Source organism: Chenopodium album, chromosome 27 (assembly GCF_948465745.1).
Source record: "Chenopodium album chromosome 27, dcCheAlbu1.1, whole genome shotgun sequence".
NCBI classification, from domain to species: domain Eukaryota; kingdom Viridiplantae; phylum Streptophyta; class Magnoliopsida; order Caryophyllales; family Amaranthaceae; genus Chenopodium; species Chenopodium album.
The window spans coordinates 32,820,713-32,837,878 of NC_137860.1; the positions used below are offsets into that span (position 1 = coordinate 32,820,713).

The window sequence follows — 17,166 nt, forward strand, 5'->3', positions numbered from 1 at the left end:
TGAGCAACTTTATTCGAGTGGCTTCCATAATATTACTAGCGTGGATTATTCGAGTGAATTGATCAAGACAATGAAGAATCAACACAGAGAAAAAGTTGGAATGCAATGGCTAACAAAGGATGTTCTAGCCCCACTTCAGGTTCGATCAATTATTTAGTACGAAGGGCATTATATTATGATTACTTTTTATGCTGAACTAACCTATAATTTTGAATTACTTGAGACAATGATTTTTTTTTGTTTTGTTATTTTCAGGAGTCACCTATTCTCATTCCAAGGTCGTATGATGTAATTATGGACAAAGGGTGCTTTGACTGCCTTTGTTTATGGGCTCATCACATGAATAAGGGTGACAAGTGTCTTGATCAATATCTTCACAATGTTAGTTATTATATATTTATTTCAAGTTTATGTTATAAAATATCTAATTTCATTATTTTTATTGACTAAATTTTTTTTTCTTTGATCTATATAGGTGAAAGATCTATTAGGGTTCAGAGGCAAATTTATTATCCTAACAAAATTATATTGGGATAATACACTGGGTATTGAATATAAATTTTATTTATTTATTTCCAAACTTTATAAATAATTTTGCTTTTAATATATTCTCCTGTTTTTTAATCAGCTTTTTTGTACCATCGATTTTGGTTGGGGTGGAAATTGACTTTGCAAAGGGTATTTCCGCAAAAAGATGATGATGAAATGGCGGTGATGTTTGTTATCGAGAAGTGTACCAATGGACTTATATATAACATCATTCAGGTACGTGTACATTAGAGAAATAATAATTTTATTTTGGGATTATTTCCTTAATAATAAATCTGTATGAGAATCTGTTTGAGATATGATAATATCTTTATGATTTGCTGAATTTTATTGCTATGAGATATATATATGTTTTAGGAATATTGTTTCTTATCTTAATTTATCTTAGGTGGTATAATTTATCTAAGAGATGAGAATTCAGCCTTAATTGAAGACGTTCAAGGATGGAAGTTAATCTGGAGGCTTCCTGTACCTCAGAGAATCAGATTTTTTGTTTAGTTGGCTGTTCAAGGAAGACTAATGACTAACAAATTAGATTCATTAGATCCTTAACTGATGACCCTCGTTGTAAGATGTGTGGTGCCAATGAAGAATCAGAAATTCACATCTTAAAAAACTGTCCTGCTGCTTGTATAGTTTCGCAGAAATTGGGTGGGAGTTCTGTTTTCAACTTGAGTAATAATCCTGTGATGGAATGGGTGCTGGAGAACATTGAAAGTGGTGATGTGTTGAGAGGTGAGGAATGGCCGAGAGTGTTTGCTGTTGTGTGTTGGTGGTTATGGAGGTGGCACAACGAAAGATGTTTCAATAATGAGCCAAGGATTCCAGTTGACCAAGTTAGCTTTATATTTGCTCGGGTTGGTCTAATTAAACAAGCTATGGAGAGGGGATATATGCTCTGCTCGATCAAGGAGGCAAAAGGAGAAGGGAACATGCTTATATTAGATGGGTGCAACCTGACATAGGGTGGGTTAAACTTAATACTGATGCGGCAAAAGGTGATCCTGGTGCTGCAGGAGCTGGGGGACTGATTCGTGGAAGCTCAGGGGAGTTTGAATATTTTGCTGTCAAATGTGGAGTATGCACATGTACTAAGGCCGAGTTAATGGCTGTTATGCGAGGCTTGCAGATTGCTTGGGAGGGAGGGCATCGAAAAGTTCACATATTGGTGGATTTTGGGTAATAGCTAGCATGTTAGTGGATGAAATTCCAACCAACTTTCCATACATTTATATGATTCGAAAGTGCAAGGCACTTATTGAGACAGGGACTGGGAAGTAGTAGTGTCTCACTGTTGGGCAGCCGATTGGCTTGAAAACTATGGGGTGACGGCGGAGCGAAACCTAATCATGTTTGAGGCGATCCCGAAGGATCTTCATGTAGTTTTATTGGAGGACTTGGGATGTGTTGCTCTTCCTCGTATGGTGCCGAGCAATAGGAATAACCTGATCGTGTTTTGCGATGGCTAGCTGGGGCTGCTTCTCAGCCTTAGTTTATTTTTTTTTTTTATTTTTTTTTATTTTTTTTTTTACTTTGCTCTGCTTGTTTTTCTTTTGTTCTTTTGCTGGTGTGTTTGTTTCTTTTGTTTTGAGGTAAATGAATGGGGCTTTGCCCCTCTCCTTCACCCAAAAAAATAAAAAATCTTACCTGGTATGTATAATACCTATGCATTGATGAATTATGTAATAGACAAACCTTTTCACTTTGGCCTAAATAATTTCTTATCAGAATCTCAAATGATAATCTAATCATGGGTTCCACACATATGCAGTTTAACTAGAAGTCTACATGAGTAATTTGGCACCATTTTACTTGCTGACTTTTAAACTGACCTTTTATTAATAAGGCAGGTTATTATTTGCTAAGTCTGATATATTAATTAATTGACTTTTTCAGGATGATAAAAGTCATAAAACTCTATCCGCTGAGGTTGACCAGGAGAACAAATCAATTGACAACTATAGGAAGAGGGCCAAATCAAAAGAGGACTTTGAACTTTCTTTAAGAGGCAAAGGGGTCGAAAGTTGCTGTGAGGTTGATGATGGTGATTATCGAATAATTGTGTTAATAGATAGTAATAAGTTCCATGACCTTAAAAAGGTTGATGTTCTTTGGGTACCAGAGGTAAGAATTAATGTTCAATTTATCGATCCAACATTTGAGTGTACGTGTGAGATTATTATTGTTCGAATTCTTGAATTTTTCCAATAAAATTAAGTTGCATAGTATATGATGCTCTATTGTATAATGATTTTTTCAGGATGATTTGGTGTTACATTCAGATGCGCTAACCAATTCCAAGTATTGGCAATTAGAGCATTTTTTTTCCACTGTGACTAGAGCATCTGCATTGTTGTTTATTGTAAGTAAATTAGTTTTTTATTTTGTTATTTTCTTCTTTTTTTTTTTTTTTAATCCTTTTAGATTATATAACCCTATTGACATAAGTTATGTAAGACAGTTAGATCAAACTCACATAAGAGCTTTTTAATTAGCTTTAGATTAGAGCCTATACTTCCAAAAAAATTCCTTTTTCCTTATGAGGATAAGATTTTCACTATTCTTAATTGGTTGTTTCATTGTTGTATTTCCACCTATGCATGACTTTTATTTCTCCAAATCCAAGAATTTGAGCTTTTGTTGCCAAATTTGTTTGCTACTATAGCTTCCCATTAGAAAAAAATAGTGTTAAATTAGAAATGGATTAGAGATTTTTTAACTTCAAGTTTTTTTCAACTTATCACATGATGGGTGATCATTATTGAATATGTTGCATTGTATATACAATGTAGAATATGATGCTCATAAATTGTGTAAATGTAATATATATGCTTGTATAGTATCCGACTTTTTGGTATATATACAAAATGTGTTTCTTGACTTAGTTTCTTGTAATTTTAGGTTCTGTCTCCCAAGTTACAATTACATTTGCAAAGTGACACGCAAATGGATAAAATTCGTTTGGTAATTAATAATCGAGCCATTACAATCTTTGATGATTTATTCTACTACGTATTATTATTAAATGTCGTCATCTCATTAATTATGAATGACGTGACTATGCAGGATTTGAAGCCACTGTTGGAAACTATTGATCCAAAAATTCAAGTAGGCTGGTATGTAACTAGAATTTAATTAGGTTGTAGCTAATGACATATATGCAATTGACCATTTTTGTCACACTACACTGATATTATAATTTGTATTTTTTTTTTAAGGCTCAAAATGTGGAATAAAGAACATAAAAAAAAACTGACGGATATTGGTTTCCTACCTACCCCTCCAAGTTCAAAGCCTACCCCTCAAAGTTCAAAGCCTACCCTTCGAAGTTCAAAGTCTTCCAAGAAGGTAAATGACTTCTTTGATTGCTACAATATGATACGAGTAAGTAATATATGGAATATAGTATGTATGTAAACACTGTACTGTACTATACATATTGTTGGAAATAGAAGGAAGTAGCTAGTGGTGGGTTGAAATTGTAAGTATTATTGCATGGGAAATTTCCTACAAATGCATGGCAATTTCTAGTATTTATAGTGGTATATGTCGGTTTACTTGCTCCACCGACATACTACACCTAACTTTCTAGCTTCCTCTAGATTACTCTTTGACTTAATTTCTTACATACACTAGATTTCTCTAGATATTTATGACACTAGGCTTATTCTACAATTATCTAGCTAATTATAGATATTTACTAAGATTTTTCTAGATTACAATTTTTAACACATATGCTACCCATAAAATTAACTAAGATGTAGATAGTGAGTGTATCTGATTGATTTATGTTAGTTATTTCATTTACATGTCTTTATGTAGTATTTCCATTCTAAATGAATTGATTCATGAGCAATATATATATATCTATATATGTTTCTTTACTTTACTTGGTGTATGTAAGTTTGTTAATGTGGAGAGTTCGTTAATTCTCGATCTCCATCTAATAAATTAATGTTTAATGATGGGTTATATATATACGATATATTTGTTTTCAATATTTTGTAGGGATCCAAAGAAAGTGGCACATCAAAGGGAAAAGAAAAGCTAGAAAAGGATGATAATTCTTTTGGGAAAGATTTGAATGAGGAGTCAATAGTAGTTGTTGGGGATTTGGATAAGGTGGATTAAGTGGTGGATAAGGTGTTGGATGACGTGTTAGATGAGAAAGTGGACCTCATTGAACAAACATCTACAGGAGGATTGCCACTCCTACCGTTAGATTTTCCAATTTTTCATGATGGGGATGCAATTTCATATTATTCAAAACCGTTCACCTTAGCATCTTGGTTAAAGGATCATGAAAAGAAAGAAGATAGGTTTCTAGGTGTTTATCTTGGTTGGAAAGATATATTGCCTCAAGTCGATTGTCCTAATCTTTTGAAACGGGAATGCCTAAGAATTATGCAAAGTATAGTATTAGGGGTGCTTGACTATCATGAGAAATATGGTGCTCATGATGGTTTACATGATTGGACCAATATTTTGATAACACAAGTTGTTATCAATCATATTGGTTCCAAAATGGTTAGGTTTGAGACTAAACTATCTTTTCGAGATAGAGTGACATTTGATGATTCCGTGATGATATTGAAAAAGCAAGGTGATATGCAGAATGTCTTGCTGATCATGGAGAAACTACTTGAAGGAGTAACCGAAAATTCTGAATTAAAATACTTAGGCGATCTTCTGTTTCATTATCCCTATGAAGAGGGGCACTTTTGGAAGACTTTGTTGCTTAAAAACTATCCAACCTTTTGGGATGGCCTGGAAAGAGCTGAATTTTTGGTCACCTTGTATTTTCATTTGGTCTCCAATCCCAAGAGTAGCTACAGTCTCAAATGGTCCCTTGGATTAAGCAGGCAGTATCTACATGGTTGGATGTCACGAATTCCACCTGACACTATTTTTGAAAAGGTATCTATTAGATTACACTTTAGTACTAGGTGCTTGTTTTTTGTTTTTTGATTTTTTTTTGGGTACTATTAACCTTGTTAATGATCTATAGTTGTGTTTCAAAATTTTTAATAGATTTTGTGTGGAGATGATTTGGATGAGGACCAATGTCGGGTGAAAAAGTATACAGAAGGTGATATCACTGAAGTAGTACGATACATGAGGGCGACTGTGCACCACTTCCGGGAGAACGGAGGAGCTGATCTTGATTTGCGCTATATAGAAGCTGCACTGTCTCACTTATTCGAAAACTACATAATGGAGATTTATAGTAGTATGTGTCGAAGTAAAATGATTTTATTGTGAGTGCATGAAAAGAGGCATACAATTGACTTCTATGTTTCTGCGCAGCAAGTTTATCTTTTGAGCAGCAAGTTTATCTTTTGAGCAGCAAGTTTCTAAACCTTGTAATATATCTCTCTGACTGCTGTACTTGGATATTTGGCTATAGCCTAATATATATAAGTTCGTTTCCTTTGTGTAAAAAAAAAAGACTTCTATTATTCTGATATTACTAGTTGTGGACCTGCGCGCGGTTCCCCAAGTTATCGGTATTGTTTGTAAAATGATAGGTCATGATTATTTGTTTTGTTTGTTACAATTAAGAGACTATTTGATATAGTTTTTAGTTGTGGTCACAATTTGTATTGTTTGTTACAATACATAGAAGGTCACAATTTCTGACTTTAGAATTATGTGGGTTATTTGTATTAATGTATGACTTATAAGTAGAATGTCACAAAGTATTAACACAATATTACGTGAATGTTCTACTATGTGAAACTGATTGTAACAAGTAGGCTTAAGTAAATCAAGGCAGTAGTCATTTAACCTAAAAAAGTAGTTGGAAAGGTATATAGATTTTATTTTGACGAGAAAATCTTCATGAATGCTCTTTCTCTCATATTTCTCCTCTTTCTTATCTCATACTCATTCATATCTTTCTTGTTCAGCTCCAACCTTAGTGTTCCCTCTTCCTCCCTTGATTTGAATATTTAAGTAATCTTAATTAACTCCACCCCTCATTTATCCTACGGAGCATTTAATAAGCTGTTTTAAGTGTTCTTTTTTTTCATCTGTTTTGTACTTTATCCTATTTAGTAATCTTTTCGTATCCTTTTATGAATTTGCAAAGTTATAACCAATTAGCTCCTTAAACAACCTAACATAAAATATTTTAATAATGTACTTTGTATATAACTAAATAGTAAATAATTTTAAAAACTCTTTGATAATTTGGTCCGCACATTAAACATCCTAGCTTTATTTTGAGTACTTTCTATTACGAGTACTATGTACTCTGTAATTGTTTGCAACCAAAAGTGTGCATGACTTTAGATTAGTTCTGGGCGCCGGCCGCCGGCGGGGGGGCGGGGGAGGGGCGGCTGACTTGAGGGGTTAGCAGTGAGGGGCTGGTTTTTTTTTTAAAATAAACATAACGGAATCCTTAAGTAGTAGTTTATTTTAACAAAGTGTGATTTGGGTGGTAGTAAAGTAAAAAAAAAAAAAAAAAATTAAATCGATAGTAAATGTGAAGCACGGTGTTTTTAGTGGTAGCAAATGTAAAAATTTCCAAACTTTAACTTTCATTTAGAAATGTCAGATGCCGCGCGCAACTTGTTCTTAAAGCAAATTATTCAGCACCTTATAAATACTACCATGTCTATATAAAGTCACAAACCACCCATCAAAATTGAGAATTGTCTATGAATAAAAATTACAAATACAAAGCAACCATCAAAACTGAGAATTGGAGCAAAAATTATCTGAGTAAAGAGTGAATGCAGTGAACAATTCTTTATATATGGACCACACATGTTCTTAATAATCCCTATGGTAACTGCTTCTTTAAAAATACTTGGATCGTATGCTTCCTTCTTTTACAAGATGGGCGCGATCAAGAAAATTGTATACCTAAAATTACAGTATGGAATTTAATTACGTACAATAAGTGTGCAAGTAAAAAATAATAGTATAACAAATAGCATAACAAAGTCAATAGCTTCACTTTATATTTCTTCTTCTATCTGTGACGGACAATCAACACCCTTCTACTGAGATGCTGCAACAGAAGCATTGTCTTTATTTTGAACAGAAGTGTTAGCGCTGGTGCCTTATTCATTGCAGCTATGGTGGCAACGCAAATCAAAGTCATAGACACTACGTACAAAAATGTCAATTGGGACAACTTATTATTAAACTACGAGTAATAAATAATCAAATAAATAAAACCTTCTCTATTGCTGACAAGGTGAGAAGGATAAGATAATCATTCACAAAAAAAAAAATATGCCAAATAATCTTACAAATATTTCACGAACATAATTGCTTTAGATAAGTGGTTAATACAAATATTCTTACAAAGGAAACCCAAAAAAATGTATAACTATTCATATAATCGCAAATATCATCAACCCAAATTTGCTAATAAATTAGATTTTGTGTTATTATACATACTTCCCCTTAAACGAACGAATAAGACAAGTATTGTAAATTTACGATAGAGATCAAAATACAATACATAATAACACGAAATACAAACTAATTTGATGGATATTGTCAATAATCCTGTTCAATGGGTTGAGTCAATGGAGGGGTCCCTAGGGCTAGTAAAATTGGTAAATTGTGGGTCACATTAAAATTTAAGTGGGGCGGGTCAGGTCGAGACCATTCATTTTTGCCCCGACCTTTTTACTTTTGAAAAAAAAGTACATCTATTTCTTTATTCTCCGTAAATAAACTAGTATATGACTCTTTGACTTTTTATATCCGTTATACCAAGTGTTAAACTATGGAGAGAAACAAAAAAAATTAGAGAAGAATCATAGAAATATGGTTTATAATAGATTGAAAAAAGAAAAACAAGTCGAACTGAGATTTAATTGGAGAATGAAAATAAAGTTGTTTGAATTTTGATATTACCCTCACATCTCAACATACTTTTTGCTAATGTGATTAGTATATAGGTTTACTAGATGAAGCCCATGCGATGCATTGTTTGTTTGAATTTTTTAAAATATTTTTTTATTTATTTATGTGCTAAATTTTGTTACATATTTAGATAAAATTCCTAATAAAGATAATATTTTATATTTAATTAGTTTAAACTTAAAAATCTCATTCGCCAATTTTGCTTACGTGGCATTTGAATTATTTAATTCTAAAAGAAAATAATAATCTCTTATTTGATTGGCTACAACTAAAATTTATAATTCTACATGGCGGCGATAAGAAAATTAAATCATACGTGGCTCTCTAAAAACTCAAGAAAAAACTTCCCTTTATATATACAAGCTAAGAGGTACACGTTACATGTGTACATTATAAAATTTTTATACACGTGTGCCTCTTAGCTTGTATAATTATAGATTTTGAGGATTGAAGCTAATAATTTTGAATAAATTTGTTTAGGGGAAAAAAAACTTGTCAAATATGAGATAACATGCATATCTTAGCAGATATGCTTGATGAGTTTTTTTTTTTTTTTTTTTAAAAAAAAAGAATAACCGGTTGTTTAACGTGGAAGAGTAGTTATGATAGAGTTTTTTTTTTTTTTTGTGCGAAAAGTATAGAGCAGTTTTTTTTTTTTTTTTTTTTGAAACCAATGATAGAGTAGTTTTTTTATTAAAATAAAATTTAATTTTTAATTTTTAAATTCGGAATAGGAGAGGTAATTTTGTAAATTGAGAAGGGCAATTTGGGGATAGTGAAATTTATCACCTAAGATGCCCCCTCTCTTTATACAAATTTTTCACTACACTCTAGGGTAGGCAGCTTCCCCTACACCCCCTTGTAATTACGTTATCTTCTACATTTTTTTTTTTTTTTTTTTTTGCTTTTTTTTTTTTTTTTTTTACTTTCCTCCAGAAAACCATATATACATTTTAAAGGATCTAATTTTTAATTTTCTCTCTCCTATTTTTCATTGATTTCATTTTATCTCTCCTCTTTTTTTTATTGTTTTTCAATTTTCTCTCTCTTCTTCTATGGACATCTCAAGCTCAATTGCATTTGATGATTGTGAGTAATTCGTATTTTAAATGATAATCAATCAATTGATTTTGATAATGCTATGTTTTTCGATAGTGATTGCATGATTATAATATTTTGATTTCATAGTTTTGTTGTATTGATTTTAATAATTTTGATAATGCTCTGGTTTTAGTTTTGTTATTGTGGATATTAGTTGATTCATAGTTTTGGTTGTATTATTGTATTATTCTTCTAATTTGATTCTTATTTGTGTTATTGTTTTTATTTTGAAATTTTGATTATAATCTTATTATTTGATTGTTGCCTTTAATTTCCAGTTTTGTGCGTCTTATATGAACATCTATAGTTGTTATCATTTTGCTTACCGATTATTTTTACGGAGTATCAGTTTGGTGTGTCGTATAAAAATAAGCTTAGGGTTAAAAAAATTGATCACTTGTGTAATAGTAAACGTTCATTTATGTTTAATGTATGTTTTCTGTAGTAAACTATAGGTTTAATGTAGTTGTATTTGAATATATATGATGTACTCATGTACACGTGAATTTCAATGATTTTCATCTATTAAAGACGCTCATATATATTCATTAATATACTATTAATCGTATATTAAAGACGCTCATATATATTGTGAACCAATTTTCATATGAATATGAATAGTATAACAATTGAAATGATCAATACGGAAATGAACATATATTAATATATAAATGAACATATATTAGTGTATAAATGATCATCCATTAATATGCAAATGAACACCTATTAATAAATAATGAACATTTTTACATAATTCAATATGAAAATGAACATCTATTAATATATAAATGAACATGCATTGGTTTAAAAATGCTAATGAAAGATATCGATAAATGAACATGAAATATATACGTGAATAAATATTTACCATACATCCATATGAAAAATACATATATTGAAACTCAAAATTGAACCGAGCATGAAATATTTGAAGAGGATGACCAAAATATAAATATTTATCAAAATTCTAATAATCGTATATTAATATATGTGAAAATCATATACTTTTATGTGTTTGAACATACATTTGCCAAAATACAAATGAGCACTCATCAAAATAATTTTCCACGCCAAACTATGAAAAAGAATGAACATTAATACAATGACTATGTCTTAATATATAAATGAACAATTATATTAATCATCTATTAACATGTGAATGACTGTATAGTGTATACTAATATATAAATGAACATTTATCAAAATGAAAATGAACATTCATTAAAAAAAAAAAAAAACAAAAAAACACTACGAACTAATTAAATTAGTTCTTACTTTTCTCCAGATTCTTTGATGTTTTTCTATGAAACCGTTTCCTTCGTACTGCCAAAAAAAAAAAAAAACTTCATACCCAAAGATCAAAATGTATTTGTTCAGCTTACTAAATATTTAACAAAAATTAGTAAAAATTATTAAAATACAATAGTTAATACTCTTTTTCCATGTTTTCCTGTAACACAATTGCAACAAAAATTTATTAAAACTAGGGTTTATACTCTTTTTTGAACTAAATATGAACAAAATCACTTACTCCTTTGAATTTCAACCTTGATTTGTTGAATTCTGTAGTAATTGAAACAATTTTTTTGATAATTTGTCACAAATTCATAGAAATATTCAGATTTGAAAATGCAAAAAATGGGTGTAGAGCGAGAAAATGTAGAAAATGGGTGAGGAGAGAGAAAGTGAAATGAGAATGATGGTTTGATTTTTTTTTTTTTTTTTTTGTATATATGGGGGGGGGGGGGGACAATACATTTATGTAGTGAAAGTGAGTATTTGGGGGAAGGGGGTGTAGGGTAAGATACCTAGACTAGAGTCTAGCCATAAATAATTACTCTCTTTATACTACGTATATTACTATAGATATATTAAATTTTTAATTTTAAATCATTATAAAGCCCGACCCATTTATTTATTGGACGGATCTGATTCATTTGTAACTGGGGCAAGTTTTTTATTTTTATTTTATTATTCAAACAAAGTGGGGCAAGTTTTTTATTTTTTATTTTATTATAGAATCAAAGTGGGGCAAGTTAGGGCTTTTATTAACCCATTGAATTAATTGCTCTGTCAATAAGGAAAAATAAAAAATAAACGGATGAACATAGCCCTGTGCCCCTGTCTGGTGCCTCCGTTGAAGCGCACTCAACGTCGCACTTGACGTTCGTCATTACAAACTATTTGTTCTCAGCAGGTAAATTGTCTCTTTTATTTAGTAATCATATCAATTTCACAATCTAGGGTTCATCTTTGATCTTATTTAATTTATGTCAGTGCAGTAAATTTAGGGTTCGAAAATCTTAACTATTGGTTCTAAATACTAAGATTATGAAAGATGATTACAAGCGACTATGTTGATAGAAAAGGAAATTATGTTTGTTTGATAACTGAATCAAATCTGGTTGCTTTAATGTTAGGATTGAACTATGAAATGAAATTAGACCACTTCCTGTGTGACCGCCCCTTCTGCCCTCTGCTTATTTTCATTTTAATAAGTTAATCGTACGATAATCATTGATTAATGTAGTTGCTTTCTTTTAAGAATTCAATTTTAGCATTACAATTAGTAATTTAGTTGCATTCTTTCTAATTTGATCTACCAATTCAACTAGTTTCTTTGTAATCTGATTCATTATTTGATTTTTAGCATTTTCATCAATAATTTACTTATGTAATTTTTAATATCTTCAGGTGATGATGGCATCAAAAATTAATGAATCGCAACTAAAAATTTGGCTACTAGTGGAGCATGGAACTGATGAGATGCCTCATTCGCTGTATACGATTGACCTACCAAATGATCTGGAGCGGCAAAGGGAGGTCGATTCTGAGGGGTTTCAAGTGTTGTCACCCTCGCTAGTCTTCCCTCAGCGTCAGTTTCTGTACCATACTGAATTCGTTAACCTCGGATCGAAAGTATACTTCTTTGGAGGTGTTAGATCTGATAAGCTTGACGAAGACCTATATAGAGCTGTACATGTCCTTGACATGAACAATTCTGAGCATGGGCTGCGCCGAGTTGCTTCCCTGAATGCCTCCAAGGAAGATGCTTGTGTGTTTGTGGCTGATGGTATGATCTACACGCTTGGGAAGGCCATGAGAGTAGAAGCATCCGGCAAGTCAGGTTGTTTCGAGCGTTATATTCCTCGTATTGACAGGTGGGAAGTCCTTCCCGACCCCCCACTTCCGCGGGTTGAGCTTTATATACCTGACTGGACTGGTCGTGTCACGGTTGTGGGTCGTGAGGTCTTCATAGGGGGTGATGGCAGGTATGCCATTTTTAACTTGGATACGTTAGAGTGGGCTGAACCGCCATCTGCATCTCTGGCTGAATGTTTCCCTTATGGTGCGCTTTATCTCGATGGCTTCCTCTACCACCTAAGGGGAGGAGACCTTTGGAGGAGACCAGGTCCAGTTTGGGATCCTCACTATGTTCCTAACCCTCTACAGATTGTTAGGAGAGGCCCCTTTCCCAAACATGATGGTTTTGGTAGTAGCAGCAAGGATATTCTCAAGAGCGCCTCTTTACAACCTGGGAAAGCGCAGGTCATGTCTACAGCTGCCGAATTAGCCGGCGAAGACAATACCTTCTTCACACATAAAAATTTTGATCCTTGGCGACTTCTCCTCCACTTGGGGGGCCCTTACTTCTGCTGTCTTATCACTGCACAAAATATAAACTTGAAATGCCAAACGGTTGATTACTACACTCGTTTTGTAGGTATCATGATCTTTAAGAAGCCCCAAGGGGAAAATATCAATATTAATGAAAGCTGTCTTGTATCCTCGTTGATCTATAGAATCCACACCCCGTTCCGTAACTTTGCATATCGCCTCCGCTCCTGCGTTCTTGGTGATGTCCCGGAATGTAAGTTTTGTCTTTTCTCCCTTTGTTGTCTTAAAAATTAATGTGGTCTGATTGGTGGATTGCATGAGGCAGAATAAGATTGCTTTCTTTAATATGTAGCTGCGATGGCTTTAGTTGTAGTCTGTAAAAAGTTGCCAGCTTATCTTTGAATTCATGTTATTATTTTTAAAATCTTAACTTACACTATCAGATTTTTAATGTCTTAAGGAGTAAGGACCTTAGTATGAGCCTTGGTTTCATGGACTTGAATACTTGAGCTTTGCTGGACTATGAAAGAACTTTTTGTAATTGAACAATACTTCAAATGGGTTTTTTTATGTTTGGGCTCACCAATTACTATAATGAGTTTGAGACGAGCAATGGCCCAATTTGACAAGCACGTTTTGAGCTAGAGGTTATCGAACTTGGCGAGTATAGATCACGTTGTGTTGAGCACAGTTCAACTACGAACTGCTCACTCAGCAAGAATCGGAAGCTCTCTGGTTACTCTGTCGGGTACATGCATTGATAGGCCTTTCAACATGATATCTTCTGATAGCTGTGCTATGAGGCATGATCTGCCTGTGCTGCTGTGCATTGCTATTATTATTGCTGTTCTGACTTCTGAGATGTCAAATTTGTTCAGTACTGCAGTCAATATGTATGGTTTTGCAATTGAATTGCTGATTTGTGTTCAGATTAAGATTTTTTAATTGCTATTGCATGAATTACATACACTATGGTTGGATAGCATTTATAGCAACGTGGAGGGAAAGGTAGGGGAAGGAAAGATGAATCTTTCCAACCCCTTCCCTTCCACCATGGGGTGTCAACTGTCAAGTAAGTGATTTTGAACTTCACCCTCTCTCTTTCTTTGACTGGCTTAAACCAAGGTAGTCTGTGACGAAATAAGTTTTAAAGGTATTTTTAGAAAAAGAGGGAAAAAAGGAAGATAAAAAGGATTTTTCCTCAACTACCCCTGAGGTTTGGCCTAATCCCCCATATACCCCGAATTTTAGGAATTGCCTTAGGTATCCATGAACTTTGACCAATTCCCTCATATGTCCTTACTCTAACAAAATAGCTAACGCTGTTGGTCTTTTTACCTCTCTTTCCTTCACTTGGCTCCCTCTTTCCTCTGTTTTACGTCTTGACATGAGTACATGGGGGATTCAGCCTAACCGGGTACCTTTGAAACATTTGTAGTGACAAAATCCATTTAAATATTTTTTATCTCAAGGGTAAGAAACTAAGAATCTCTTTGGATGCCTAATATCATTAAATTACCATGTTAAAAAGTCAGGGGCATTGAAGTAGTTTATAAATTGTAAATCGTTATTGTTTTTTCCCTTAAATTTGTTATTCCATCTGAACTTAAGCATGATTGTGTTACATAATAAGGTGATAATGGTGTTTATTGAATGAAATTATTTGTTATTGATTACTACATAGCTTGAGGCCCTCTCTCATTATTCTTGTTTACATTTGTGTTATTAGTTGCTGCTGAACAGTTTGTTTTCTCCTCTTTATATTCACTGTCCATGGTTTATATTAAACTTATACTTCTACTGAAGATTGGTGCATATATTAATCAATCAAAGATTGGTGCATATACAATTGTTAAATTTATAATTACAATCATGTTTGGCGGTCTTGAGTAAATCTTATCTGGCGTATCTTAAAATGCAGCCTGGAATAGAGTGGTGCCAAAACAAAAGCAGGAAAGCACCAGGAGGACTAAAAAGAATGAGCTCTTTCATATGGCTGCGACCCAGCATGGTAACCGTCTTCAGGTTGACAAGGATGTTTCAAAGGAATCTAAAACAGAGAACAATGTCCGTGTTGGTGATGTTGAGGAGGTTGGCAACCTTAAGAAGGTTTTGGCAGGTAGAGTACTAATATCGTGCTGTCCTATTCTTTTGTCCTTAATTTTCAATTCCATTCGGTACAGTTGAAACGAACATGGCTTAACTCTCTACTTCGCAAGTTTTATTCTGAATGTGTTATTGATAGTAGTGTGTTTTTTGTTGCAGCTCAAGAGGAAGAACTCAGCAGGTTATATTCTGAACTGGCAAAGAAGGATACACTTTTGAAGACCTATGAGGCGGAGTTGGTTAAGAACAAACTTTCTATTTAGTAGAGAGATGGGCGCTTACAGTGGTATGAGATAAAAAAGCAGAAGTATTTAAAGTAATTAGTATTTATGTGTATCTTGTTTATTGTTAATAATGTTAAGCTTGGAAACACCGTGAACTTTCACTGTTATAACTATTGTGCTACTACTTTATTTTTTGTTCTTGATCTTGCCTTGACAACTGCATAGTAGTAGCAAAGAATATTTTCTTGCCAAAATCTTTTAAAAGAATATTTATATAATTTCCTTTTTTGGCATATTTTTGGGTAATCATGCCTTTTTGGTTTCAATGACTTAAACTATTAGCATTCTTTTATTAAGTAACCAATTGTTTAGGGTAAAAAATACCCCATACGCGTGGTCCAATCCCGCGGCAACATGTGGCCCTGTCAGAAGGCGACATGTGGCCCTGTGGGAAGATGACACGTGGCTTGTGCTCACTAGAGCACCTGAAATCAGTATAATAAAAAGGTTGTCCTACATCTTGGCCCAAATTCCGAGAGAATGTTCATGAAAGCCGCAAAACGGCGCCCCATACTACACGTGGCGGCTCCTGATTGCGCAGCCAATCACGTCGCAGAATTCTAGGGTACAAACCCTAAAGGGGGCACGAACTCCTACCCTTATAAATACCCCAATCATTTATGATGGGAGGGGTGGATAAAAAAACATTACCAAAAAACAGAGCACTAAATCGCTCTAACTTCTCTCTACTCTCTCTCTCTCTAAACTTATTCCGTTTCCGGTCACTAACTTGATCGTCGGAGGCGAATATTCCGTAAAAGGAATATTCGTTGATTTTGCAGGTGTCCGAGTCTACCTGCCAGGAGAGCGTTACCAGCGTCCGAGGACATCAAAAAATCACCCGAAACACCAATGACTTAAGGGAATATGATCTATAGCTTTGCTTTTTAGGTTTTAAAAATAAAACCAAAATCTCACTTAATAATCATATTGCTATGCTTAGCTCTTTGTGATTTAATGACCTAATAACGGGCTTAAGACGGACATGAAGGCCTAGAGTTGAATTTAATCAATACAAAAATCTGAAAGAATTCTTTTCTTGATTCTTCTTATTTTGCTTTCTCAAATGAAATAATACTGTATTTTACGCTTAATCAATGGGGTCATGGAGAACTGCCTTTACAACATCTTTCATGTCATCAGAAGTAAACCCATCATCCTTCATGTAGAAAAAGTGCAGCACCTTGCTCATTTTCCAGAACACTTCCCTGCAATCTTTTGGAACTACACCTACATTGCCTCGCAATACTATTCTCAGCAGCTCTCTTCTTTCGTCTTCAATTGTCTGTCTTATGTCTTCAATAGCATCTTCTTTGTTTATAGTTCCATTTTCGTGAAGGATGCGCAAGGACACTGCGTTTAGCTTCCCCTCCTCCGCTTCCCTCTGATGCAACAGCCAAGATATTAATCTTTTTTAAGCGAAAGCAAACAAACTAAGCTAATGTTCTATAGGCTGTCAGCAACCTGTGAAACAGAAAGGTGATGAGCCTAAGAGATGCCTCTGATGTTCTATAGAAAAGGCATGTATATATGAACATCTTGCCTCTTGGATTAGATTTTTTCTGAGCCTGTCTGCTAGTGTTGAATGTTCAGAGATTTTCCCTTCAAGAAAGTGCCTTGA

The 17,166-nt window shown here is 33.6% G+C and overlaps 3 protein-coding genes across 3 annotated transcripts; all 3 read left to right on the forward strand.

The window, feature by feature from the left end:
* Nucleotides 1–294: 294 nt before the first annotated feature.
* On the forward strand, nucleotides 295–4,692 carry LOC145620706 (uncharacterized). The gene is made up of 9 exons (XM_081675413.1): nucleotides 295–381; nucleotides 476–545; nucleotides 629–765; nucleotides 2,446–2,673; nucleotides 2,810–2,911; nucleotides 3,451–3,513; nucleotides 3,616–3,665; nucleotides 3,768–3,897; nucleotides 4,558–4,692. Exons 1-9 carry the CDS (start codon nucleotides 295–297, stop codon nucleotides 4,678–4,680), a joined length of 990 nt encoding a protein of 329 aa, XP_081531539.1. The 3' UTR covers nucleotides 4,681–4,692.
* An 85-nt stretch (nucleotides 4,693–4,777) lies between these two features.
* LOC145621457 (uncharacterized) lies at nucleotides 4,778–5,826 on the forward strand. The gene is made up of 2 exons (XM_081676184.1): nucleotides 4,778–5,466; nucleotides 5,581–5,826. Exons 1-2 carry the CDS (start codon nucleotides 4,954–4,956, stop codon nucleotides 5,809–5,811), a joined length of 744 nt encoding a protein of 247 aa, XP_081532310.1. The 5' UTR covers nucleotides 4,778–4,953; the 3' UTR covers nucleotides 5,812–5,826.
* A 5,750-nt stretch (nucleotides 5,827–11,576) lies between these two features.
* On the forward strand, nucleotides 11,577–15,679 carry LOC145621297 (uncharacterized). The gene is made up of 4 exons (XM_081676039.1): nucleotides 11,577–11,734; nucleotides 12,232–13,408; nucleotides 15,077–15,274; nucleotides 15,421–15,679. The coding sequence occupies exons 2-4, from the start codon at nucleotides 12,235–12,237 to the stop codon at nucleotides 15,522–15,524; spliced, it is 1,476 nt and encodes a 491-aa protein (XP_081532165.1). The 5' UTR covers nucleotides 11,577–11,734; nucleotides 12,232–12,234; the 3' UTR covers nucleotides 15,525–15,679.
* The last annotated feature ends 1,487 nt before the right edge of the window (nucleotides 15,680–17,166 follow it).